General features: G+C 35.8%; 3 protein-coding genes across 5 annotated transcripts in view; 1 reads left to right on the forward strand and 2 right to left on the reverse strand.

Annotated features, from left to right (window-relative positions):
• LOC139130753 (sister chromatid cohesion protein PDS5 homolog B-like) overlaps window positions 1–26,331 on the reverse strand; it is a 98,471-nt gene that overhangs the window by 18,392 nt on the left and 53,748 nt on the right. The gene's annotated exons all lie outside the window — the stretch shown is intronic.
• LOC139130754 (uncharacterized) lies at window positions 179–17,936 on the reverse strand. Of its 2 annotated transcripts, XM_070696544.1 has the most exons (20): window positions 17,691–17,936; window positions 16,819–16,946; window positions 16,199–16,246; window positions 15,732–15,872; window positions 15,114–15,229; window positions 14,772–14,891; window positions 14,149–14,277; window positions 13,641–13,794; window positions 12,201–12,404; window positions 9,647–10,066; window positions 9,168–9,268; window positions 8,706–8,789; window positions 8,190–8,307; window positions 6,157–6,321; window positions 5,755–5,949; window positions 4,413–4,562; window positions 3,669–3,771; window positions 3,185–3,231; window positions 2,339–2,477; window positions 179–879 (listed from the first exon to the last, which is right to left on the reverse strand). In XM_070696544.1, exons 8-15 carry the CDS (start codon window positions 13,788–13,790, stop codon window positions 5,773–5,775), a joined length of 1,419 nt encoding a protein of 472 aa, XP_070552645.1. In that variant the 5' UTR covers window positions 13,791–13,794; window positions 14,149–14,277; window positions 14,772–14,891; window positions 15,114–15,229; window positions 15,732–15,872; window positions 16,199–16,246; window positions 16,819–16,946; window positions 17,691–17,936; the 3' UTR covers window positions 179–879; window positions 2,339–2,477; window positions 3,185–3,231; window positions 3,669–3,771; window positions 4,413–4,562; window positions 5,755–5,772. The 2 variants fall into 2 exon arrangements, with proteins under 2 accessions (XP_070552645.1, XP_070552646.1); XM_070696545.1 differs by lacking the exon at window positions 5,755–5,949.
• LOC139130756 (uncharacterized) lies at window positions 18,417–25,805 on the forward strand. The gene is made up of 6 exons (XM_070696547.1): window positions 18,417–18,508; window positions 19,756–19,993; window positions 20,420–20,494; window positions 21,086–21,199; window positions 24,042–24,166; window positions 25,360–25,805. Exons 2-5 carry the CDS (start codon window positions 19,877–19,879, stop codon window positions 24,081–24,083), a joined length of 348 nt encoding a protein of 115 aa, XP_070552648.1. The 5' UTR covers window positions 18,417–18,508; window positions 19,756–19,876; the 3' UTR covers window positions 24,084–24,166; window positions 25,360–25,805.

Genomic DNA, 26,331 nt, shown 5'->3' on the forward strand with positions numbered 1-26,331 from the left:
TGCATGGGTTTTTGATTTCTGTGCAGACACTTTGCAATAGCGGACTGATTTCTTCATATTTTTAATAAACTGAAATTCATGTTTTGCATAATCTGCGACTGAAGTTGTGACGTTGGATCTGTGTATGTTTGTCGTGTACATGTACATATTGTGTATACACCATTACTTATCCACAGCATTTCATATTTACCTACAAAATTTTATTGTGTATCACAGCACAAAACATCTATCATTAATGAATGGACTATTTTCAGTGGAATTATATCCCTCTGTAGAATGTCATTTGGCCAGTTCCAGTCATAACTATTGGAAATGACTGTCTGTGAAATAACTCATTTGACTTTGGCTGTGAATGCAAATAACAATGTTAGTTCTGTTCCGTTAAGAAATATATGTAAACAACATATCAACAAATAAAAAGTCACACAAACTGCAGACATTAGGCAAATAGCTTCTTTTTTTATGAGGAGTCATAAATTCTATAGATTATACCCATGGTCAGTGTAAGATGTAGTGATTTACATAAAATAGAAAACTTTCGTACAAATCATCTTTATAAATAGTGGCATCTTACATTCACAAATCTTCTGAAAGGAAAAATCTGTTTACTCGATAGTATCTATACAAAGGCTCATGCTGGTATTTTCCTCTGAGCATTCTGCAAGTTGTGTATTCACAACAATGTTGGATACACACTTTTCTCAAAATAATTTTCTCAATTGGTATAAATAAAATATTGTCTGTCATTTTTATGACGCTGCAGTTAAAATGGTCATATCTCATTGGTGTGCACGGAAGCATCTGAAATACTTGACAGACATCCTGGTGACCAGCTGCACCCTTTAATCTCACACCTTGAATCATTTTTCCATAGGAGGTCTGAAAAGACAAAAAAAAATTTGTTGGCACATATTCAGTATTATTGGTTACATAATGAAAACGAGAGATAGGTATTCAGAATTATTATACATCTACCATCAAGAACAATAGAATTTTGTGTGTTAAAAGGCTGTACGCAACACCTGTTCCATAAGACTTTTACCATTTCAAGGCGCGCCCGCACCCCTGGAGCTGTATCTGTGCATTCACTGCTGGCCGGTTTCAGGGAACCCATTGGACGAGTGCCAGAAGATGTCTCACACTCTGTAGTGCACAGGGTATCGAAGCGCATCAAAGATAGCATGCAACACTTGTGCTATAAATCGGAATAAAAATTGATGACATTGCAGGAAAAAGGTCAATACTTGGACAAGTTGATGTGCCAGTTACAAATGAAAGATGTATAATATTGTTGTCTTGAAAATACAGCAAGGAATTCACACGGACATTGGCGCTGTGTATCGCATTCTGCTTTGCGTCAGGCGATACACTCCACCAATGTCCGCGTGCATCCTTGGCAGTATTTTCATGACAACCTTATTGAGTGAAGAGATCATCAGTCATTTTGGAAAATAATGGAGTTCACAAGTGTACAGAGATACAATTATAACATCACATTTTAGGGCATTTGGATATGTCGTTTCCAGGGAAAAAGAAGTTTTCTCGATCTAAAAGGTGCCAAAAGACTGGATGTGTTGTTCTAATTTTGTTGTTATTTAATCAAAGCTCTAGGTACCTTTAAAACCTAATTTGAAGCAAACAGGGGAAAGCTTTTTCTGATAAGATCTTTTTTGGCAAAAGTATATTAAAGACATAAGTTTGCACAATGTAATATTGAAATGTTGGATTTGGGGTATCTAGGTGTCCAAATTTGCCACGAAACGTTAATGCAATAAATGACTACAGTATGTCATTAATGTTTGCAGGATGTCAACTAATTTGTCACAATATTGTAATAGTAAATCAAGAGTATTTATCAGATAATTTGATTAAATAATATGACAGAACCCCATGGCGAGAGAGTGCAAGCGCGCCGTACCAGCGGTATTTGCACGAGTGTTTGTGGGGGATCCGGCGGTCGTGCTTTCACGAGCGCAGCGAGTGAAAGGACAGCCGGATTCAACGCAAACACGAGTGCAAATACCCCAGGTACGGCAAGCTTGCTCGCTCGCCATGGGGTTCTGTTATTATTACATATGTTTCCCTATGTTTATTTTATCGAGAAAACAAAGGAACTAAAAACACAAGCGAACACATTGTAAATAGTTTACGCGACACACATTGAAAGACAAGGATCACGCGCTGTTCTATTCATTTGCATGCAGGTATGGAATAATATTTTTGGTATTTGCACTGCAGTGCAAATACCGGTAGTATGCGCGCGCTTCGATGCAAGTAAACTGTGGTACATATGTAATAATGTATTCAAGTCTTTCCTTGTGTGAATTATCATAATCACCTGTCCATCTGTGGTATGATATGCCAAGTATGCACCAGAGTTTATAATTCCTTTTGTTGTGTCAACTGCCTTAAAGAATTCCATTTCAGTATCACTGTTGACATCTGCAAAGTCACGTATGTCCCATAATCTCAGACTCCTGTGGTGATAGAAAGAAAATCTTATTATTTGGATACTAGTACAATTGATTACCACATAAATGGACACCTCTCAGTGTTTTTGCTAAGGATTGGGAATATCGGTAAATGATTTGGGAACCCCGGTAACATTTCTGCTGTCCCCTAATCTGATTGCATTGATATACCAAGGGGAACCCCGGTAAAATGACTGGGGAACCCCGGTAACATTTACCGGGGTACCGGCCTTAACAAAAACACTGCCTCTTATTCTATGTGATGTCATGCTATTGATGTTTGCAATTTCCACTTTCCATATTCCATGTCAATGAGTAATGTGAATGACATGAGTGCCTCAGCAACACCATCCAAACCAAGGATGTAGAAAAGAGAGAGACAACTGATGCAGGAGAGAGCTGTATCGTTACAGAAAAGAGAATGTTGAGCCCTAGGGAAGAGCGCATCAAACAACTGCAAAAAGCTTCCTCAATGCTACGTGTCGAGGATAAAATTCCAATGTCGTGGCCACTAATTTCAATGACATTGGTAGACAACTATGACAAGGAAAGCCATTTTTTCCTTGACACTGATGACAGTAACCAAGACTGTCAGTGAAATTTACATACTAATTTGAAGGCATGTATGCTACTTCTTGCATTGAAACCCAATTGTTTACATTTGAAGCGTGTGTACCCATACTAAAAAAAAATTAAACTATTACTTATCTGACCTATTCAGTATTCTGGTTTCATCTTCAGAAAGCTCACTTTCTGTTAACTGCAAAAAAAAGGTAATACCATTTAAAGGTACATGTAATCTATTTAACATGTGACAGAATTTGAATCTACATGTATTTGTCATACGTGAATTATTAAAGTCATAACTTGAACATAGATGGAAGCGGGTCATTAATTAGGTCTGCTTATCTCTATGGGTAAATTTGATCAATTTTGCACATATTACAACTGAAGTGCTGCATAATTTCTTGGGATGACAGAATACAATAAATATCAATGGGAACGTAAAGTGTATTATATCATACCACTGTTCATGCTTTGCGTGCTTTTTTCTACTCTCTTTCACAGTTATCATTTTCTGTTCAAAGTAGACAAACACCCTGCCATGACAATGCATTCCCTTTAAATAGCCTGCAGTCAAGTATTAAGACACCGTAACTTTTGACTATTGTTTTGTCCAGTATGACATCAACTAACCTTCTTCAAAACAGGCCCAAGAAGTGCACATTTACTCTTCCCATTGAGGAAATTCTGGGTAACATCACTTTTGTACATCTTCTTTACAGCTGGACCACAACACCTTCATTAAAATATTCAATAGATCGAATGTCACAGTAAAATTTACTTATCATGCGAAACAAAGTAACAAATTTATGTGAAAATTTACTATCTTCATCATATCAGAAAGGATGGTGATGACAAAGAAAAAGATATTCAATCAAAAGAGAATTTCCAGAAATTCATCACAAAATAAATACAAAAGAATGGATACAAGCCATAACTCAAAGCTTGTCAGGAAGTGATTGGTGAAAAAATTGAAGAGAACATTCTGAACAACGAATGATTTTACTTTGTAATGGTTTGTTCAATTAGATCTGATCCAGGAGATCACTGAACACTTGTCACAAAAATTTACAGCAATCACATTAGCTGTTTTGCAAGTTAACAGGATCTGACCGAAAAATACACTTTCTACCAAAAAACCATTTAAAATGTTACAGTCACAGTTTAACTGCATTTTGACCTGTACGGATTCTGCATCGACTGAGGAACACAGTCAGTGGGACACTAACTGTCACCAATATTGCTTGTGACTTAAGTATTTTGTTTCTGTTTAGAAACTTCATTTTCTTATCCAAATCCCCATGGCATGTTGAAAGAACAATAAAATATTCTGTCTGTAAAAAATTATATTGGTGTGCTTATAGTGTATCTACATACCTGTAATTATGACCATCTTTCCAAATCCCTCCACTCAGGATAAAGCGTAACTGTTGCAGTTTACTGAATGATAGTGCAATGTCCTTTGATGGATGGTGGTGGTTGGAGAATATGTATTTCAGTCTGACAAGACCCATAAATGTCTCGCACCTGTATTTATGAAATAAATTAGAGTTGAAGAAGTTATATTCATTCATTCATTAAATCACTGGAATGACATTCTTCTTTCCCACATAGTGTTGTATCCAGGACAAGCCCTCATGCCAATGTAGTGTGGTTATCACTGACATAAAGTTGACATCTAATTTGGCTAAAGCTAGGAGGATCTCTTTGAGTCTTTCACAGTTCCCCTACCACAGTAAAGATTCATTGTCATGGACCGCAGCTATGAGCCAGTTGTGGTGCCATGCAAGATGGGAACGGACGGTTGAAATTCAGTCTTGCTTGTTGTGGATTGGCACTCAAAAATAAACCCATTTTAGACCCTGGATTACAGTTCAATTAACACCCCAATTTTAGACCCAGTTGTTGAAATACCCACCCCGGGCGGCACGTACGTAAGCTTATACAAACTGGGAAGTAAAGGCATTGTCCCCCGGCATAGTTGCTAATCAAAAATAAGATCTGTAAAATCAAATCATGTTCAGAAAATTGATGAAGCTTAGCCAAAACTTCTGTATGTTACAAAGTTATTAATGACTAATTGATGACAAGGAAAGAAAACAGCTGTCATGTATTATTGGGAACTGTTAATGAGTCATATTGTATCAGCGGCTGAGGGTTAGCTCACTCCGGCCGCATACCGACTGTTGTTGTGATGCAGTTTGACATCTGAACTTATAACAGTTCAAGCACACTGAAACTGAAAGTCTGAAAATGTAACATCTGAATTTTTATCAGACTTTAAAGCATTTGTCCTGCCAAAATATGCATATCATCAGGGGTGCCATGTGGTCATCAAAGTGAAGCAGACACGATGCAGATCACTCGGTCGACTGCTTCGATTTTGTCAGAAATTAGAACTGCCATTTTTGTGAGCTGTATGACGTTAACTTTACATAATTAGCGTGATGACTTTCACGCTCGCAAGAAAGGGGCCAGTAGGTAGTATTCCATGAAACGACAAAAATTGTCCAGAAATACAGAAGTAGACTTTGCAACAATAACCCTGTCAATGAATCTTACAGATGAAAGACTTTGACTGCAGCGGAACCAGGGCAAACTGCTGATGTGCACATAATTACACATGCACAAGCAAACTTCCATTGACATTGAGGAAAAGGTTTATTGTCATACATTTTGGACAAATGGGAATTAAAAATTATCAAGTTTTTGAAAATACCTTTCAGTGTCATAGCAGTCACACGGTCCAAACATATTCAGATCCTCTATAAGATGTGATAACATGTGTATCTTTGGTTTTCTCATTAGTTCCGGGAAGGTTTGCTTCAGTTTGGTCAAAAGAGAATTGACAGTTGCTTTCAAGTTTTTCAGCATCTGACAGACTAAATTTGCCAGAGTGGACAATATTAAATACCTAGAAAGAAGAGAAACATTAACTTTTATAAAATCTATACAGATGAAACCTGTAAAATCAGGAGAATTCAATCATTGAATGTACAAGCCATAAACCACATAAATCAAATGAATTATACAATGCCAAAACCACGTATGTGACCATGTGCTGAAAAAATCAGTCATGCAGTGTGAAGTGACTATTTCATACAAGTGAGAAAGACAATACCTTGCTTATTAAATGCCATATGATTAGTTGTTCCCTTGGAATGGATTCAGCCAATATAAAAGGTGCAACTTGGGCAAAGACTTTGAAATCCCTCCCTAGAAATGACTTGTGTTTTTCGATGAAGGATGGGGATAGTCTCCTTCCAAATGCACTCCAGTCAAAAGCCTGTAAATTAAAAATTACATGTCGTTGAGATTGACTGGACCAACAACCAGGAAAAATACTATCATGCACATCACCTTATACCGGGTATTTACATACAACTTACACTTGTTATGACAAATAATTTTATCTTGAGGCACAGATGTATATTGTTTCATTACTACCGGTACATTATGTTCATTTCTTTGTTCCTAGATTTGCCCTATTAGTTGTACACAAGTGAATTTGGTGGACACATAAAATGGTATGAAATCTGGAAACCAATTTTTTTAAAGTGATTGAATCCTATCTTAATGATGCCCATTGATTATAAATACATACAATTACGTCATGCCCACGAATAGCCGACCATTTCCGAATGAAGCCGACGTTTGTTTCGCTCAAACGCGGAAGAGAAAGTCGACGCTCGAGAGCATTGGTTTTCAGCGTAAGAGGAGGGCCTTGTGTGATGGGTTTGGTAAGTTTTTGATCAAATCTAAAGCGACCAAAAGTTACTGAGTCTCATTTTTCATACTTTTGAAACGCCATGTCAATCCATCCATGGTCAATCACAGTGCCAATATGTTCAAGTTGATCGACATCGCGTTTTGTGGAGGGGCCATGGTTGTGTGCATCACGGAAGAGAAAGTCGACGCTTGAAAACTTTGATTTTCCGTGTAAGAGTAGGACTTTATCTGTTGGATTTGGGAGGTTTTAGATGAAATCTAAATAAACAAAAAATTACTTGGTCTCGCTTTTCGTATTTTTGAAACGCTACGTCGATCACAGTGTCAAATTTCAGGTCGACCGATGTGCTTTGTACACATACGGTGTAGTATAGTACGTTCGGTGTCGTTAGTTTGAGGTTTTATCAAACATGAACACTGAAATTTAGCTCTCTTTTTCAATTATGTTCAACATCACCAAAAATCAATAATCAGCTCGCGTATTTGTTTTATTGTGAAATTAATACTACAGTGAATTAAAATCACTGAAAATTGTGTTCCTATAATTCATTGACTTGAATATTTTACTGTATCTTCAGTCAAGTTTATTTAAGTCAGTAAAAAGTTTGTACAGCCAGGCTGGTCAGGATTCTAGCGAATCGTTTTCTGGGTTGTGAAAACCCCTATTCTAAGATGTATTTCAAAATATTTGTTCAAGTCATGAGCTAAATATAATTCTACACAACAGTCTGGTGAAATTTTGCTATTATCCTTTCCAAATGAATGCAGTTGACAGGCCCGAGTGATATCAAATGAATTTTTCTGACGTGTTTTTAAAACTTTATCCCATGAAAACGTTGTAATTGATTGTGATAAATTATGATTATTCTGTATGCTGAAATGGTCTTTCATACTGTACAAGAGTGCATAATATTACTCCAAAATGTCTTCAAAATTTAAAAATTTCTTGCCCACAGGGACAGGGGACCCCCTCCCTGAAACCCTCCCCCATTATGTATGTTGAAATTGCCTTTCATACACAGTATGTGTAAAATTGCTGAGAAATGTCTTCATTTAAAAAAATACTTACGTTCCCCCCCCCCACCCCCGCACACGCCCTGGTTGCACATTGAAGCTAGCTGCCTACTTTTCTAAATTTTCCGCCTACTTCAAAAATTTTTGAGAACCCTGGGTCATAATATCCGCACATACTAACATACATACCAGTATATATACCCTTACAGAAGTAAATATACACGCCGCCGACCTACGATATAAGTTCTTCTTTTGGCATATGTACATATACCAAATGTTAGCTAAAAAATGATGATTTCACTGATATGTGATTAAGAGATTTATGGTAAAATCTCTGATGGTGATAATATATTTGTATTTGATAAATGACAATTACATGCTTTAACTAGGCGAGAACATTGACTACGCTACCTCAAGTTTAGCTGCTGCTGTATCTTTTCCATGTTGAGACATATTGCAAAATGTTAGCTGTGTGACAACTTTCACCAACCCAAGTTCGATGCTATGTAATCTCTCATATGCTATAGATCTGATATTCAAAACATAAGCAAAGAAGTGACATGATTTACTTATGTAATCACTGATGAAAATCTACAACCCACATTTCATTACCATACCAAAAGCTAACTAACAACATGTGCAGTGATTCTCAAGTTTTGACATTGGATGAACAGACGGAGAGACAGACAAACTTATTTTCTGACACCGGATAGTGTTAGATCACATAAACTCCCGATTGCCATATGTGTAATATATGGGAACTGACGAATCTACTAGTAAACAGGTCACTTCAAGAAAGCTACAGACATCAACGAATGTAGACAGACAAGTTATTTCAGAGATGCTGCTTTTTGACCAACAACAGCAAAAATCGCTCAAACAATAAAAATACAATTTGAGCTATACTCAAGTGTTTGGGATACATACCTTGCATTGTCAAAAGACTCAAGCTTCATCAAAGGATTTTCTATTTCTGTTACTCCATATTGCGCTCTAATAGTCTTCTTTGCACTATGAAATAAATAAAAATGTGTGACAGTTTAAATTGCCTGAAGAATTCTGAGGTACATAATTGTCTATGTAATAATTCAGACCATAATAATGTGAACCCAAATCTGGGAATGATTTTATTATTTTTTAAAATATAATTTTACTTTTAAATTAGTGTCATTGCCAATTACAATGTGAAAGACCTATATGGATATTTAATGTTTTTAGGTTTGTTATTCACTTATGTATGTTTTCAACCCCAGAAACCGAGGTTCTGGTAAACTCTAGTAGGTGTTCTGTTCACTAGTCTAGTGTACGTGCCATGATGTAAATTATGTGAATAATTTTTGTAAGTCATGCAAGCACTTTCAGCTGTCGTTTACACTGTGTAATACAAACCTTTCAGATTCAGCATCTTTGATTTTGCCAATAGCTTCTTGGACAAACTGTTTACTTCTTACATCACCAACAGTGGTAACATCATCATCAACTCGTGAGATCTACAGAAACAACAAAGTCATCGTTGATGACACAGTCCTCACTTGTTAATGCGAATTGAAACAAACCATGTAACCAACAATCACATTCTAATAAAGTAATACTGCTGAGGCTGTAAGTCACTCCCATTTATGTTACAATGGACATGGGGTTAAAGTCAGCTATAAACGAAAACACACATTAGATGTAATATGTCTTAAATTGGTTATGACATACATGTAGTTCAATTTTAACTAATGCAAGTTACTACTATTGCCAGTCAATATGTGTATTGCCGTACCAGATTAATATGAAATTAATAATCTGTTACATGCTACAAAGAAATTATTACAATATTTATGTTGCTACTCGAGAAATATTATATTGACATAAATACTTACGGTACATTTTTGACAGAATTTGACTGCACATGATCCAAGGTGACTGACTACATCAGACTGTCTCTTGTTGTCTGCTTTCACTAAGAACACAGGACTGACAACCATGACTTCTTCCCCAAGGGATGCATCATACATGGTAACTCCTAAGTTTTCTAAAACCTTTAACTCAGCAACAAGAGGTTTGGAAAGCTCAAGAGCACTGACACTGTTTGATGCATTCAAAAATAGGATGTTCTGGAGATCATTATTTTCTTTCTTTGGTAGTCCCCCTAGCATCAGGCACCACACGCTGAAAGCATTCCATTTGTGTGTACTACTACCACCTACATCATCAGAGAACAGGACTACCGGAACTGACACCACTTTTTTACCCTTGGCATTCTTTCTGAGGATATTGCCTTCACATAGAGATTTGCTCTTCTGCAAAAGACAAAAATCATAATGTATCAGTTGATCAATTTCCTTCACATTGATGTCTCTCCAGGGGTTTCGTTAAAAGCCGGCCACCGGCCATATAGTCGGATGTAAGGCATTTATGGCCAGCTGTTATTACCTGGAAATCTGGTAATTGTTATCTGCTTACAGGAATAAATACCAGCAAAAGATCACAATAATCTGTAGCCTTAATGATGAATTACTTGTTTTCAACACTTTTTTGGCTCACACTAATCGATTATGTGTTGCCTTACAAAGCTTACAAATATACATACATTGTACAGCATGGAACACTTCATAACGTACGTATGCAGGGTGCATGGTTGGAGGTCATTGAGTGTGGGAAGTCACACATCATGACGGCACGATGATTTAAGTAATCTCCTGTTGGTCCCTGATTGTTTGAAACATGTAAAGACACAGTGTTCTCGCACCAGAAAAAAAATTTCGAGGGACATTTTGTCCCACTGACCAAAAAAAGCGGAACAACAGATGATTTTTGTGAGACAATATATAAATATGTTAAAAAAGTCAAACCACATATACGAACCTTATTCTATGTATGGAAAAAATAAAGGACTAAACAACTCATTTGGCTTAACAACTTTTTTATAAACATTTGGTAAACATATCAACTGATATTGAATATCGGTGCCTTTTAATGAGAAGTCTTGGGACTTTTGTTCTTTCCAGTGTGAAGTCCATTTCAGGACCCTCTACCATAACAGTTGCAAGAGTGTCCAGCCGTTCAGCTCCAAGTTGATTTCTGTCATGAGTTATGTTGTTTTGCACACTAAATCTGAAAATCCCCTTTCATAATGAGTAGAAGGAACGGCCAATTAAGTCAGTGCTATGGTATCTATGTAGATTAGGAAACATATACCTATGATGTTTGTAAACAATAATCACATTTTGACGTAAAATTTCGGTCGCCAGCCAAGGCTACAAATTTTGCCAATTGATCGAAGCATGGAATAAAAGACGTCCATGTTCTCACGTACCGGTATGAGTTCGCCTAGAATAATATACTTATCACATGCGCAAGCCAAGAATTGATAATATTTTTCAAAATAAGAGATCTTTTCTCCTACTATTCCACGTTTAAACCTCTGAACTACTTTTAGAATAATATCATCAATCGGCAGTGGGCAAGTTGTCAATCATTTCCAGTTGTATGTACTAGGTCGCGTGGGCGAGGAACGGAGCAAATGCCTGATGACATCACACAACACGTACGTCCCACAAAGTTTATACATGATTTCAAACATAGCAAAGACCTAAAAATTACCTCAGACAAGTTGCGTTATTTTTGAGAACAAAAATCAACTGAATCTCAATGGCACGAACACTATAACGTCGCGCCCGTCCATACCCTGGTTGCCATGCGGAACCCACGGTATAATGCACGGCTGGCTCCACGAAAGTTTATAATTTCAAAGGCGGGCCACTATTGGCGCGCACAGCCAAGAAATCCACGACAAAACAGAAATATACGCGAGAATGTCGTGGAATCGCGGCCTGCTGAGAACGCTGCATACATTTTTTTCATTGCTGTATAATGTTGCAAATTCATAACTGAAGTACCGGCACCACTAAATGCCATAATATATATTATAGCCCAAACATGGGACTATTTGCCCGACGTAAGGAGGGCAAATGGTCTCCGGCCCCGAGGGTACATAGTCCCTTGTTTGGGCTATAATGTTTTTATTACATGCCTCTCTTACTCAATTTGCAACAAAAATATTTACGGTTATTGGCAAATTATAGTCAAATGTTTTATTTTCATTTTAGACGAAAAACGGTTAAAAATAGAACTATTTTCATCATCGAATGGCGCATTGATATATTTAAACTACTATTATGTGGTTTATCAATATTTTTATGTGAAATTTTCCAAAAACCGGTTTTCTGTGCAAATCATGAAATTTCAAGACTTTTACGTCCAAAAGTTTTCAAGTTGAAAATAGTTCCGGTTCACTTTCAGTCCAGTGATGACTATGCGGCCCATGACGTCATCGGAGAGTTACCATTGAATCCTATGGAGCGCGCGACGTTCGATATTCGAGGCATGTAATAATACTATTGGTTGCACACATTATTGTGATTTTATACTTACATCATGAGAAAGCTTCACAATTGTTGAGTCTTTTGTAATCTTCCATCCTACTAAATCAGTGTTCATTGGTCCATCATACTGGCTAATGAGATCACTTGTTGTAACCTTCACAGTATTGGTAGTGAAACACAGCTTTTCATCATGTAGTCTGCAAATTATTAATTCTGCATATGTCTCAGGATACGTCGAGTCTGTAGGTGATGCCTGAAAAAGATCAGACAGTATGCAGGCAATTATTTAGTTTTTGTCAATAAATACTTAAATACTTAAATGTGAAAAAAATCAATAAATATATATCAAAATATGTCTTTTAGCTTATCCAACATATAAATATCATTTAGATGATATCATTTAGATCCTCTGTACGAACCTGTATACCATGACAAAGCTATCAGATGAGTAGTTTTGGAGAAACACATTTTTTGATCAAAAAATGGCAAAAATTGCCCCAAAAATACAAAATTACAAATTTCATCATAATTTCAATAAATATCATTTAGTTGATCTGTAGAAACCTGTATACCAGATTTAAAAGCTATCAGATGTGTAGTTTTTTGAAATACACATTTTTTGACCATAAATGGCAAAAATTTCCCCCAAAATTAGATTTAATCAGAAATATAATATATATCACTTAGTTCATTTGTAGGAACCTGTATACCAAATTTTTCAAAGATATCTGACTAGTACTTTTTGAGAAACACCTTTTTTGACCAAAAATTGAAAAAATTGCCAAAAAATACAAAATTGCAGATTTCATCATAATTTCAATAAATATCTCTAAATTCATTTGTAGGAACCTGTATACCAAATTTCAAAGCTATCAGACCGGTACTTTTTGAGAAACACATTTTTTGACCACAAATGGCAAAATTTCCTCAAAAATAAAAAATTGCATATTTCTGCTTAATTTGAACAAAGTTGAGATCGATCATCTGACTGGTAGTTTTGAAGAAGAAGATTTTTACCAAAAACGACAAAAGTTGCATTAAAATAAGAATATGCAAATTTCACCATCATATGAACAAATCTAACTGAAGTCAACTGCATATCAAATTTCAAAGCAATCGGACAAGTAGTTTCAGAGAAGAAAATTTTTTTACTGAAAACAGCAATAAATGCCCCAAAAATACAAATATGCAAATTTCACCACAATTTGAACAAACTTAAGTGAGGTCACCCCAAGTGAACTGCATATAAATTTCAAAGCAATTGGACTTGCGGTTTCAGAGGAGAAGGCACATGTTGACTGACGATGGACGACGAGGGGAAATCAATCTATTTGATAAACTCCGCGTCGCTGACAGCTGAGCTAATAAGCAAGTGAGTGGACCAACAGTACGATACTAGCAATGCCATTTACATAATGAATAGACCACCTTAACTTCAGAGATGCAACATGGTGTTGTTATTTGATTACACGTATGATACTGGACTCACTTCAGTAAAAATTGAAGAAAGGTATCCTATGATCTTCTTGCATTCATATTTTGCCCACACAAATTCCTTGACAAAAAAGTCTATCCCATGCTCAGAAACCATTGGTGTGTGATATCGTCTATCAAGTATCCACTTTTTGGATTGGTACATTTCTCTGTTATAAGATAAAGAAAGGATAAAATAGAAAAATAATTGAATGAAAGTGGTTTTTCAGCAACATCTTTTTGAGTTATGCCTCATTGTAAATGACTAGGTTCACTCCCTCCTATCCCAAATCTCAAAGCAACTGGAGGCTTGAAACTTTCAAGGAAGATTTTTGTTCAAAGCTAATAACAAAGTTAAAGAACACTGAAGAAGTCTAATGCAGATTTTAAAACCAAAATTACCATAAATTTTCCAAACTATAATTCAACAAATCTAATATATAACCTGCATGGCAAAGTAATTAGAAATTAGCCTCAATGTTTGACTTTAATTTTCTACTCATATATACAGGGCAAACACGTACCTGATAATTCCACTCGAAGACCTGAGGATATCTTGCTAGTTTTGATGCTATAGATGGAATGGCCATTCTTTGGCGAATAATATTGATGACTGACAAAGATGTAAACTCTTTTCCTTCAGTATCTGCAAACTATCAAAAAATACACAAATTTAGGTCCATAGCATACATTACTTTCCATTTTTTACAACGACAGCTGCTGAGGGTGTCATTCATTTAATATAAGACACCATGGCACTCTTGGCCATTGATAAATTATCTACAGTGATCAATTGTTAAGTAAAACGTGTTAACAAAATACATCCATTATCAAACAACTATTCACTTTCCTTTATAGATGGTCTTAGTTAAAATATGTTTACATGGTGACTAGCAAAGTGGCTCCCATGTGTAGATGTCAATTTTACTGTTTTCTTCTGTGTAAGATGGAGACTCTGCAAATTAGTGTTCATGTACGGTACATGGCATTTTTTTTTAAGCTTCAGCAGATTTGGTATGCTCTGCCTTAGAAGTCTGTGGAGATTGACTGAATTGGCATTGTACGGTATGCCATACAGTATAACCCCAAACACTCCGGGAATATTGACCAACAAAGCCTTGTAAAAAGAAAGGCACAAGAAACTTACCGTGTTAACCTCCATTCTGCCAGGTAATTTGGAACATACTTCTCGTACTTTGAACAATGATGGCGTTGAAGGATCCCGTTTTCGTAACAGATGAAAGATATACTGAAGATTAGCATCACCCTAGAGAAGATTCAATGTAATATAGAACACTAATGGATAACATATCATACCGGATACACACTGTACTGGCTAGCATGTTACTAACTATGTCTGAACAGGTTATGCATTTGGTCATAGATTAACTATTTACTTGGCGCACATATTAGTTGACTTATCTCACTGATACATTATACAATACTTTGAAATAAATGTAAAAGAGGACAAAAATACAGACATACATACCAATGGTTTTGGAGCATTCACAAGACAACTTAGCTCAGCGTAATGTTCATCGGGAAAAGGATACCACGGATTCTCATATTCCTCAGGACAAGTTGATGCAATGTCCTCCTCACACACTGCAGAGTAAAAATATGGGGAAAATACAGAGAAGAGGGCCATGTTCCCTTTGATAAAATTTCACAATATGCTATCAATGGGTAGAAGCTCTCCATAACATAACAAGATTTGACATCACAAGTAAAAATATATAGGACTCAGGTGAGGAAATTGATATATAAACTTTAAAATTGATAGGGATATAAACATTTCAAAAAATAATTTACTCTTTAGACATTATTCCTTTTTGTTATTTGAAGCAGTAACTTTTCATTTTTTTTGCTTGAACTTGAAGAAAATGTTTGGTAATGTTCTTGCCAAACTTATTTACATGGAAAACATGCAGTCATTAATAAACCACTAAACTACGTTATCAGCTTTAATTCATTTCCACACATTACACATCCTGTGACAATGGTAACAAACTAAATAATGTGAGTAAATTGATTTAAGACATAGTCAAACAATCTGAATAGAATTTACAATCTAGTTATGCATTAATTATTCAATCATCATGCTCACCTTCTTGTTCTGTAAGTTCCTCATCTTCACATAAATCATCAGTTATAAATCATCATCATTTGTCAATTCTCCATCTTTGACAATTTGGATATGCATGGCTGACTCCTCAAAGTTGGCAAGGGAAACAGTGTATTCAATTTCCTAGACAGAGAAAAAATATATATAGTTGGATAAATAAAGACTCTGTGTTTACAGTAACCTACACATCCCAAGCATGGTCATTCAACTAACCCCAAAAAGTTTAACCATTTTTCTTTGTTTGGAGTAAAGTCACGCAACATTATGAAAAAATTCTAAATCACATAAATTTTCTAAAATCTGATTGATATTCACATTTTGGAGACTTTATCAATGTTAATACCTGCCATTCAACTTTGTGAGTAAATGTTATAAACCAATGAGAATTCCAAGAAAAAGTTTCATTTGTTTCAGACCAATCAAGTGAACAGATGAATTTACACACCTACCTTATATGTTGAATTGTCAGAATCTGGGCAAAGTCTTTTATTTGTCACCTAAAACATTACAGGAAATATTGTTATTTATGTTATTGCAATAGCAACCTTAAAACAAAGACTGTAAGTAGAGCCTTTGAAACATTAGCTTTACCATATTATTACTGTGTTTTTCAATATCCAATGAAAACATCTCAATTACAGAAAAAGCATTATTAATGACAGGGAACGGAAGAGAAATGAAGGGGGGGGGGAGGATGACACATCACATCTGAAATTCTGCAATCAGCAGTCAGATTCAGAGAGATTTTGACCAACATGACTAAAATTGCTCCCAAATACAATATTGCATTTTTATTTCCTTACATTACAATTTTCCTATGAAAACTTCTGTACTTAAGCCAATAAAACAATATGTTGAAGTATGGACAAAGGACAATGATGGACAATCAAACATACCGGTACTTAAAAAGTTGGGTGTGCGGAGCAGAGTACAAATAAATTAATCTGAAGAGTGTATGAGAAAATGCCAGAATTTTCAACTTGATAAAAAAATATCCAGAAGAGAAAGTGGAAAAAATAATACATTATGGTCCAGACCTCCCAAGAATATAAAATGTTCCACCCCTTACCTGCCTATCAGCATTTTCCAAGAGTAGACATCTTTTCTCTCTTTCATGACTTAACTGTCTTCTTGTGTCTGATCAAATTTCTGGATGTATCAAAATCTTTCACACAAATCTCACAGGTTTTACTGGAACTAAAAAAATAATATTTTAAGTCTGTATCTCTAACTGTGGACAACTTTGACAACAAACTTCAATTTCATTCCATCACGTAACTGCGGTTTCTTTCATAATTTCTAAAGCATGATGAAATATGATTGCTGCGGATCCGTAGCCCTACCACTCCCTTTGCTTGTTGCGTTGGGACTCCCCCAACACAACAAGCAAAGGGAGTGGTATGGCTAAGGATCCGCAGCAAGATGAAACACTTTGTGGTTAGCTTCTCAACACATCAGTACAATCATCAATATTATAGTTGGAAATTTATTAGTCTATAGCCCTCCCTCCCCCTCCCCCGGAAAAATATAATCAATGTAGCCGTTGCCTTCATATCAATTATCATGTCATGCATAACACAAGTTGAGTAAAACTATCGCTCGGTCACACACGACATTGACATGAAATGTTCATTCAGATCGCGATGTAAACCAAACATTCACTGTTTGGTCATCGATACTCCCTCTGTATGAATGATGATATTTATTCAGCTTGCTAAATAGGGACAAAAAAACGATATAGAATGCGAATGCTGACCTTGGTCTTAGGCGGAGACAAGTAGATTGTCATTTGGTCTGAAATCATTTCGTTTTGCCGAAAGTCTGAGGAAATATTAACTTGGCGTCGTGTCGTCCTGCCGTACACTGTACACACACAACATGGGACTCGGTCGAACAGCGACACTTTCGTCGATAAATTTTTTAAAAAAGGACAAAACTTACCAAAGGGTGAGTTGGTTCTTATCGGCCATCACTGCCCCGGCACTGCCACTGCACTTCTAAAAGATTATCGTCTTGACTTTCGCAGCAAACGACGTGTCGAACTACGAGCAGAGCTGCAGAGGCTCCCGCTCTCGCTGATATGTCACAGATATCGTACAGCTCAGCTTTTGCGAATAAGCCTGTATATGATTGGTCAAATTTTGCAAAGCGCGTGGTAACGTCCAATGATACGAAGTGTTATATGTGTGTAGGGACCGTGATGGTGTACTATGAACTTTGACTTGCAAAAATGTAACAAAAACTCTGCTCAAGTTATCAACTCTACACTTTATTTGGAATTTCCTGAACTAGTCATAAAATTTTTGGTCCAGTCAGAATATATAAGTTTCCCCCGTCTTGTACATGTAGGAGACATGTCACGACATCCAATTTTTTAACATATCACAATAAATGCTCTGGCCTGTGCCGTACGTGCTTGCAGGCGCTAGGCTAGGCGGGACGCGACCGCAGCATAGCCGGCCAGATCCCATGGATCGTTCGCTGCAAACTGATTCGCTGACGGAGTTTTGCAGACAACGTCGTCAATAGGCCCAACCGTAAAGTTAACGTACGGTCCACAGGTTAACGTCTGTTATTTCATGATGAATAACCGACCGTCTACAAGTTTATCAGGACTGGCAGGGCCTAGTAGCCACAAACATCGGTCACGACCTCTGCCGGAAAGTCAAAAGTTCAGAAAGAAATGCATTGCGCAACAGGTAGCAGCATGAGTCCAACTTTTCCCGACATTGGGCCTACACATAAAAGGATACGACAAGGTTAGTGTATTTTCTTCACTTATAGCATTGTGATCACTTCTATATGTTTTCTGGTAGGGACTGTTCAGTTTTTTTGGCGGGGGGGGGGGGGGGGGGTGGCGATAGATTGGGTCGGTCACCCTGTTTTTGATGTTGGTAATTGGTAGAGGCCAGTGTCACCTTGTTTTAGGGGGATAGTAGTGTCGTTTTGAAGTACAACATTGGCTCATACATCCTAATATACATCGTACTAGCAACAGATTTCATAATTCAATTGCATTGTTCGGCATGCCTTTTGGTGTGTAACTTTAATATATTAAACATATTTTTCAGCATAAACACACACACACACACATATATATATATATAGAGAGAGAGAGAGAGAGAGAGAGAGAGAGAGAGAGAGAGAGAGACCAAAAGTGTTCTGAGACACAAAGTGTATCCCCAGTCACACTTTTCAACATGCCCTTCAGGCGCATAACTTTAACCCTTTGAATGATGTAATTTTTTCCACCAAAATTTTAGTGCAACATTTTACCACATTTTAAAGAATTTTTCTTTCATTTTTAAAATAGTTTTGACCGAATGGACTTCACATCTTATAGGCTACACTTTACTATCAAAATTTTGGCAAAAATCTTGAAAAAATTGACTCAGGTATAAAGGCGACAAAAGTTGACTTTGGCACTCAAAGGGTTAATATAAGAGAAATAAATCTGAGATATCAAGATGTTTGCAAATTGATGTCCTCATGGGAAATTACAGTGCTCAATGCCAAGCAGAGCGTTTCAGATAATAACACAGATTACTCTGAGTCACAGTCCCTCTATCCACTGAGTACAAAAGTGATGAAATCTGTTTGTTAAGTTTCATGCATATATGAAGTTATACTGCACCTTTTTGCTTTACCATTGTCTTGGGGGTAACCTGTTTTCAGAAGTTGTAATAGGGGGAGTCACCCTGTTTTCAAATGTTTAAAAGGATTGGGGGTCAGCCACTTTTTTATGTCCACAAAAAATATTCCACTGCTCCCCAGGCCAAAGAAACTGACCAGTCCCTTATAGTATTATATCTGACCATAAATCCAAGAAAGTTCATGTCTATGCAAGTTATCTCAATATTTATTTAGTAGCTGGAATAGCAATATCATACAGTATGTTTATATTGTTATAAGTATTACTTTGGGGCAAGCATATTTTTTATCAAAGTTATTGTCAAAATATCAGGAAGGGTTATGTAGGACACAATCTGCTTTTTAATATTTCCAGACATGACAGCAGTTGCCTCCAGTCAGAGTTCAGGTCCTACCATACCCACAATGATATCAATCCAAAATAGTTTAAAATCAATGAACAAGAAAATGGAAGAACAAGGGAAAAAATTGATGTGATGATACGGGAACAGAGTGAGATGAAGAAAATGATTGGAGCACTGCGGTCAACTATAAGCAAACTAAACAAGAGACACATACGGGATTTCAAAATAAGTAAAGGAACACCAGAATATGTAAGTATTGATATGACACCCTATCACTTCAGTGCAAAAATAGAAAATACTGTAATGTTTTGTGTTGAATGGAGGCACAGTCTTCAGTATGTTACTTCTAAGACTTAAGTTTATTCAAGTGATTATCATAAGTTATAGATACGTGATGTCAGTGAATCTCATGTATATTAAATACGTCGTCTTGAATATTGAAAAGTGTGATTTGCTGAGTAATCACATCATGATAAATACATTAAAAAACACAAAGACCTTTTGTCATCTTCTTCTGGTTCTTAATTGAGCCATAAGAAACTGTGTAAACATACAATTTAATCTCCATGATTTACATGAAAAATGAAAACAATTTTAAAGTGAAAAATTCTCACGGTAAGTCTATTTAAGTCTCTCAAACTATGTGTAAAACATTTTTTTTTAATTTCTCAACAGAATGCCATTGTCCCATCACTTGCGAAACTATACTTGACAACACCTTCCAGGACTGTGCCAAGGCAAAAGATATTGGTGAGTTAACATAGAATAAATAGAAAATGGCTCTAAACATGAATAATTCCTGTGGTGAACTGTAGAATTTTTAGAGGCCAACTATCTGTCCCCAAAGCGCGTTCTACTACCACACCTTAAATTTGCATATTCAATATATGGTAAAGGGGCGAGGCTTAGCAGGCTACCCCGTGACACCTGTAGCTGTCAATCCTCCATATTTTATATGTCAATAACATTGTAGTGGTCTATGCTGCTGAGGATGCCATGGCTGGTCATCTGGAGGGGCCCTTTTTAAAAAGCGGCCATCCGCGCAAAATCTGTGATTGGCTATGAAAAAAACAGGTGACCAAATACCTTTTAGTTACTTTTGTTAAATTAAAAAAAAATGGTTTGTGTAACTAACATTTTTATTTGAAAGCTATATACAGGCAATAATTGTTAAGATTTGTATCAATTACCGGTATCTACAGTGAAGACCTTTGAGTACCAATATGGTTTGTGCAGCTCCAATGTTTTACTGGGCAAAATTGGATGACTACAAAGTGAAATTGGGATAAAACTCATAACCTAAAAATGTAAAAATACTGTATATTCATGTTCAAATTACAGGATATGCTGCAGGATGCAGTACCAGATCTTACAAGTACAATGGCTATTCTACAAAAATTAATATCATTTTGTAAAATAAAGATTGGTGAATGGAGGCAAGAGGAAGCAAGGAAGGTAAATTGATAACTTTTTAAAACATTAAGAGGCACTCCCACTTGGTAACATTTTGAAAATACATTTTTTTAATGCCAACGGTCAATATTTGATGTGGCGACTACACTTCAAATTTCAAAGTATACTTTCATATATGAATGCATAAATACAGTTTCCGATATCTCAGTGCTGGACTATACATATAATTCCTTATTGTCGTACACACTCAACAAATGAGATTCCCACAGCAGGGATCCCAGATATCATATAATCCCTCTTTAAAAATTTAGACAAAGCAAAGCGCACCTTTTTTGTAGCAAACAAGGTATCTGTATGCTAAATATCAAAGAAATACAATCTAAGTTCCTGACTTTTTAGTTTTTTACCATTTTCACTTTTTTTTGGGTTCATTTGCATAATTTTATAGCAGGTAAACTAATCTAAACAGATTCCCAATTTACAGTTCATAATATATCTACATACCGAATAGTAACATGATAGCTGTTCATAAGTAATTTGAGTGGACGGACGGACAGACTGACAGACATACATACATACAGACATACAGACATACATACATACATGGTACATACATACATACATACATACCACACACACACACACACACATACATACATACATACATACATACATACATACATACATACATACACAAATACATACTTTTTTCCAACCTATAGCTCCCCATTGTCATTATACATTCATATAGACAAATGGGAGTTACAAATGGTATAAATATAAAGTGGATCTCTACTGTTCACTTTTTATAAATTCAATAGTTTCAGTAGACTGGTTAAATCTTTTGTTGGTTTTTAGCTCCTCTATCAGTGACACAGAGCTTATCAATTAAATAGGCTGATTCTCCACCATAATCCGTCTTCCATCAATTATCCGTTAACGATTGATTTCTTCTTTAAAACTTCATGTCAAATTGCTAAATGGCATTTGATATCCGGTTTACCATGGGTCATCTCAGTTAATTTGATCAAATCCTGGTAAAATTTGCATATTTGTATTTTTTGGGTGTTTTTATCATTTTTGGTCAAATCAATAAAAACTTCTTAGAAATGCAAGTAAGACAGCTTTGATGTATGGGATATAGGTCCTTATAGGGATGACCTATTTCAGAATTATTCAAATTGTGCATCAATATACTAATTTGTATTTAAGGCAATTTTTAGCTCATATTTGGTTTTGTACCGGGTATATAAATACCAAAAAGAGCTTATATGATGAGTCGGTGGCGTCTGTATGTCTGTATATTTGTGGGTATGTATGTGCGTATGTATGACCGTCACACACAAAGGCTCCCATACCGCCAGAGATACCATCTCAGTATTTGGTGTACAGGTACTAGATGCAGGGGTTGAGATGTGAATTTGTTCAAATGAACTCATAAGTGTTTAAAATATGCAAATGAGGTAAGAGAAAGCGAAGTCCTGCAAATGAGCAGGAGTGATGGCATGCCAGTAAGAAACAGGCCAACTCCACTATCTTGAGTCATTTCCTGTCATTGTTTAACTGTTACATATTAACAGACCTGCTCAAACCATAGACAGTATGGGGGGGGGGGGGGGGGGGGGGGAAAGACCGTCTAAACTTAACCTAAGAGGGGCTTGTTTCTGCTATGCATGTTGCTAAAGTTGATCTCCAGGACCTAAAGTTTCAGACCTTAATTACTTTTGTCATTCTTGTTTTTCTGGTTTAAATATTTCTTGTTGTTTTTCTGGTTTTACTGTGCAGAAATCATTGTCATAACATAAACATAGAATTTTCCTCAACTGAACAGACAGAAACAACATTTATTATTGATCATTGGTAACCCATACTGGTATATACCAATTCTGATCAAATTTGAGCGACACCGTATAATTGCGGTATTTTTGTCAATAATCTGGTCCAAAAATTTATTTCACCAAAATTGATTTTCTGACAGCTTTGATATTTGGTATACAGGTTCATAGGGATGATCAAAATGACATGGTAATGTATTAAAACCATGATAAAACCTGCAATTTTGTATTATTAGGATAATTTTTGCAAATTTTGGTCAAAACAATTGTTTATAAAAAACAGCTCATATGATAACTCTGATATTAAGTATATAGTGTTCTACAGATGAACTTTATGTGTGATATACCGAAATTATGATCAAATATGTGCTGTTTTATTTTCGTGGTAATTTTTGCCAACTTATTGTTATACTTTGTTGTATTAAACTCTTGTCAAAATATTTGTTTCGCAAGAACTACTTGTCTGATAGGTGTGATATTTGGTATATACAGATTTGTGTAGGTTTGCTTATTAATGATGTATTGAAATTATGCTGAAATCTGCAATTTTCATTTTTGGTAACAAAAATTGTTTCTCAAAAATGCTTGTCTGATAGCTTTGACATTTCGTATAAGGGTTCGTAGGGGTAATTCTAATATAATATAATGAATTGTGATGAAATCTGCGATTTTGTATTTGTGGAAAATTTTGACATTTTTTTGTCAACTTCTTTCTCAAAAAACTACTCGTCAAAAATAGTTATTCTTAACATAACACAACAGAGCTGTATTGACTGTTAGGTCGCCTTCTCTCATTTAGAAATTCAATTGTTTTTCTAATAATAGACAACATTATGTGGCAATCAGATAGGACTGGGAGATTCTATAATCCTTACACAGAATGTAATGAAACACCAATGACAACATGTGTTTTCAATATTTAAAAACTTGGAGAGTGAGCGTTATCAAAAATAAGAAATTTAAAAAGTACAAAGTACAGTCCCCCCTAATTTTTTCTACCGTTACAGATACTATATTCAGCATCAAATAAAATATCATTTTATTTTTAGATTCTATGTGTAGAAGAAACAAAACAAAATACAAGAAGATGACAACCGAAGAATTAACAGCCGACTTATGTAGCAATAAGATGGCTGTACCAACTACCAGGATACAAACTTGCGTTGCATTACTGGTGAGGGTTATATTATTTTTAGAGGTTATTAATGGTGTTAATATACTTGGTATTTGCTTGTAGATATAAAACCTCTGGGGTGGAAATTATCATATTTGGCGGGAAATAATCACTGAACAAAGTGAGGTAATTATTTCACCCAAATGTGCTAATTTTCATTCCAGAGGTCTTATATGAATAAGCAAATACCAAAGCGCACTGATAATAACCTTGTTATAATATGCTAAAGTTAAATACAAGTGGAAAATGTTGTTATTTACAACCAAAGTTGGAACGGAGACCCATGAGCCTCACACAAACTCTAAAAAGAATATTTCAGAATAAGCCCGATTACACTTCAAACTTGAAGAATTCTAATTGAAAAACCGCTAAAAAGATCTTTCTTAGAAAATGATGTTGTTGTTTCATTGCCGTTGCTGCTTATACAAACTTTTCATTCATGAATTCATCGAACTGCACCAGACTAAAACAACAATTTCAAGCCGTAAGACTTGTTCGACATTACAGTGCGTTTAGCTCTTAAAAGTATACTGTCACCTGTTCCAATTTTGCCACAACCATAGAAAAGAGAAAATCTGACCAACATAGAATTAAAGCATGTGGCTGCTTTTAAAAAAACGCCCTACCATGGGCATTTTGAATACCAATGAACGCCCCTCTGGCCATGTATGGGTATATTTAAATTACAGGTGACTGTATACCTTTAAACTGGAGTTTGAAATTTGCGCAAGCTCTAAAATGACACGCAGCGAGCATGTCTTCTTTTTGAGAATATAAACCCAGGCTCGAGCCAATTAGATTGCCAGATTCCAGCTAAGCATATTATAATCTTTGATATTAGTGGTTATGAAAAAAAAATACATGGGTCGCCAATACTCACCTTTTATACATTCAACATTTTGGTTTACAACTTAACAACATGTCACCCCTAGGTTACATGCAAAATATGCTGTGATGTTGTGCTGTGTTTTGTTTAATTCACTGGACTGCTTCATGTTATGCCGTGCGCCATGCATGACCGAATGTCATGGTCTTATGTACAGACATTTGATTTTTAATTCAAAAATAAACTTTCTGCACCTTTGGACACAGGATTACGTTTTAATTGAAAATCAACAATAAATATATATTTACTTTGACAAGCTTTTGTAAATTCATCATTAATATATATGTATATATTTTTTGTCACCCAGAGGAAATTTCAAAGAGAAGAGGCACCAGACAGGAAAGGATTCTGGTCTGCTTTTCAAACTTGGTACGAAGCTGTTGGCAGGAAACTTGATCTACAAGTAGTCCTTCAAAACGACACAATTCAACAATATAGCAGTACAGATGATGAAAGTGATGACTTGAGCAACAGTGACAATTCTCAGACACAGCTCTGTTAAATATAAACTGAAAGTTTACTAGTATAATCTTTAGCATAGATAGTTTAAAGTTTGCCAAATCATTTTTAGAGGTCACGTGGTTTGGCGGCCATATTGGATTTAAGTTAATCTTTAAAAATCCTGAAAAATCTTCCCTTCCAGAACAAACACACTGATTGAACTGGAACTTTTCTCGTATCATCCTTCATGTAGGTACTTTCAAGCTTGCAAGTCATTTGGATCGGTGACGTGGTTTGGCGGCCATATCAGCTTTTATGAAAATTGCAACAAAATTATCATTCAAAGTTTTGTTTATAACATTTGTAGACTGTATGGCAAGACTCTTTCATGCCACATTTCAAGGTCAGAGGCACATCATTTTTTAGAAGATTTTAAAAACATTATTTTTCATATTTTTCAATAACCTTTGACCTGCTCTATACCTCTGCAGCAAAACTATCTGGCCTATACCATAGTGCGAGAGGGATGCCTCAATTGAATATGTCAGGTATATTGACCAAAGGATAATAATAGTAGGAATTTTTTTTGACAAAATGTCATGTGACCTCGGTGACCTCTGACCTCATATTTACCTTTGCATAAGTTAAATCACAAGTTCTACACCTTTACCGTAATAATCAGTAGTGAAAGGCTCTCATTGCTCCATATCCTGTACCTCATTAATAATGCCCATTCCTCATTTTGCGCAAACAAATACAGCTACAAGTCTGATTCTGGTATACATGGAGAAAGTTTGGAACAAGTTTTATTGCAAAAATCCTCAAGAGCCCCACACAA

Source organism: Ptychodera flava, chromosome 4 (assembly GCF_041260155.1).
Source record: "Ptychodera flava strain L36383 chromosome 4, AS_Pfla_20210202, whole genome shotgun sequence".
In the NCBI taxonomy this organism is placed as follows: domain Eukaryota; kingdom Metazoa; phylum Hemichordata; class Enteropneusta; family Ptychoderidae; genus Ptychodera; species Ptychodera flava.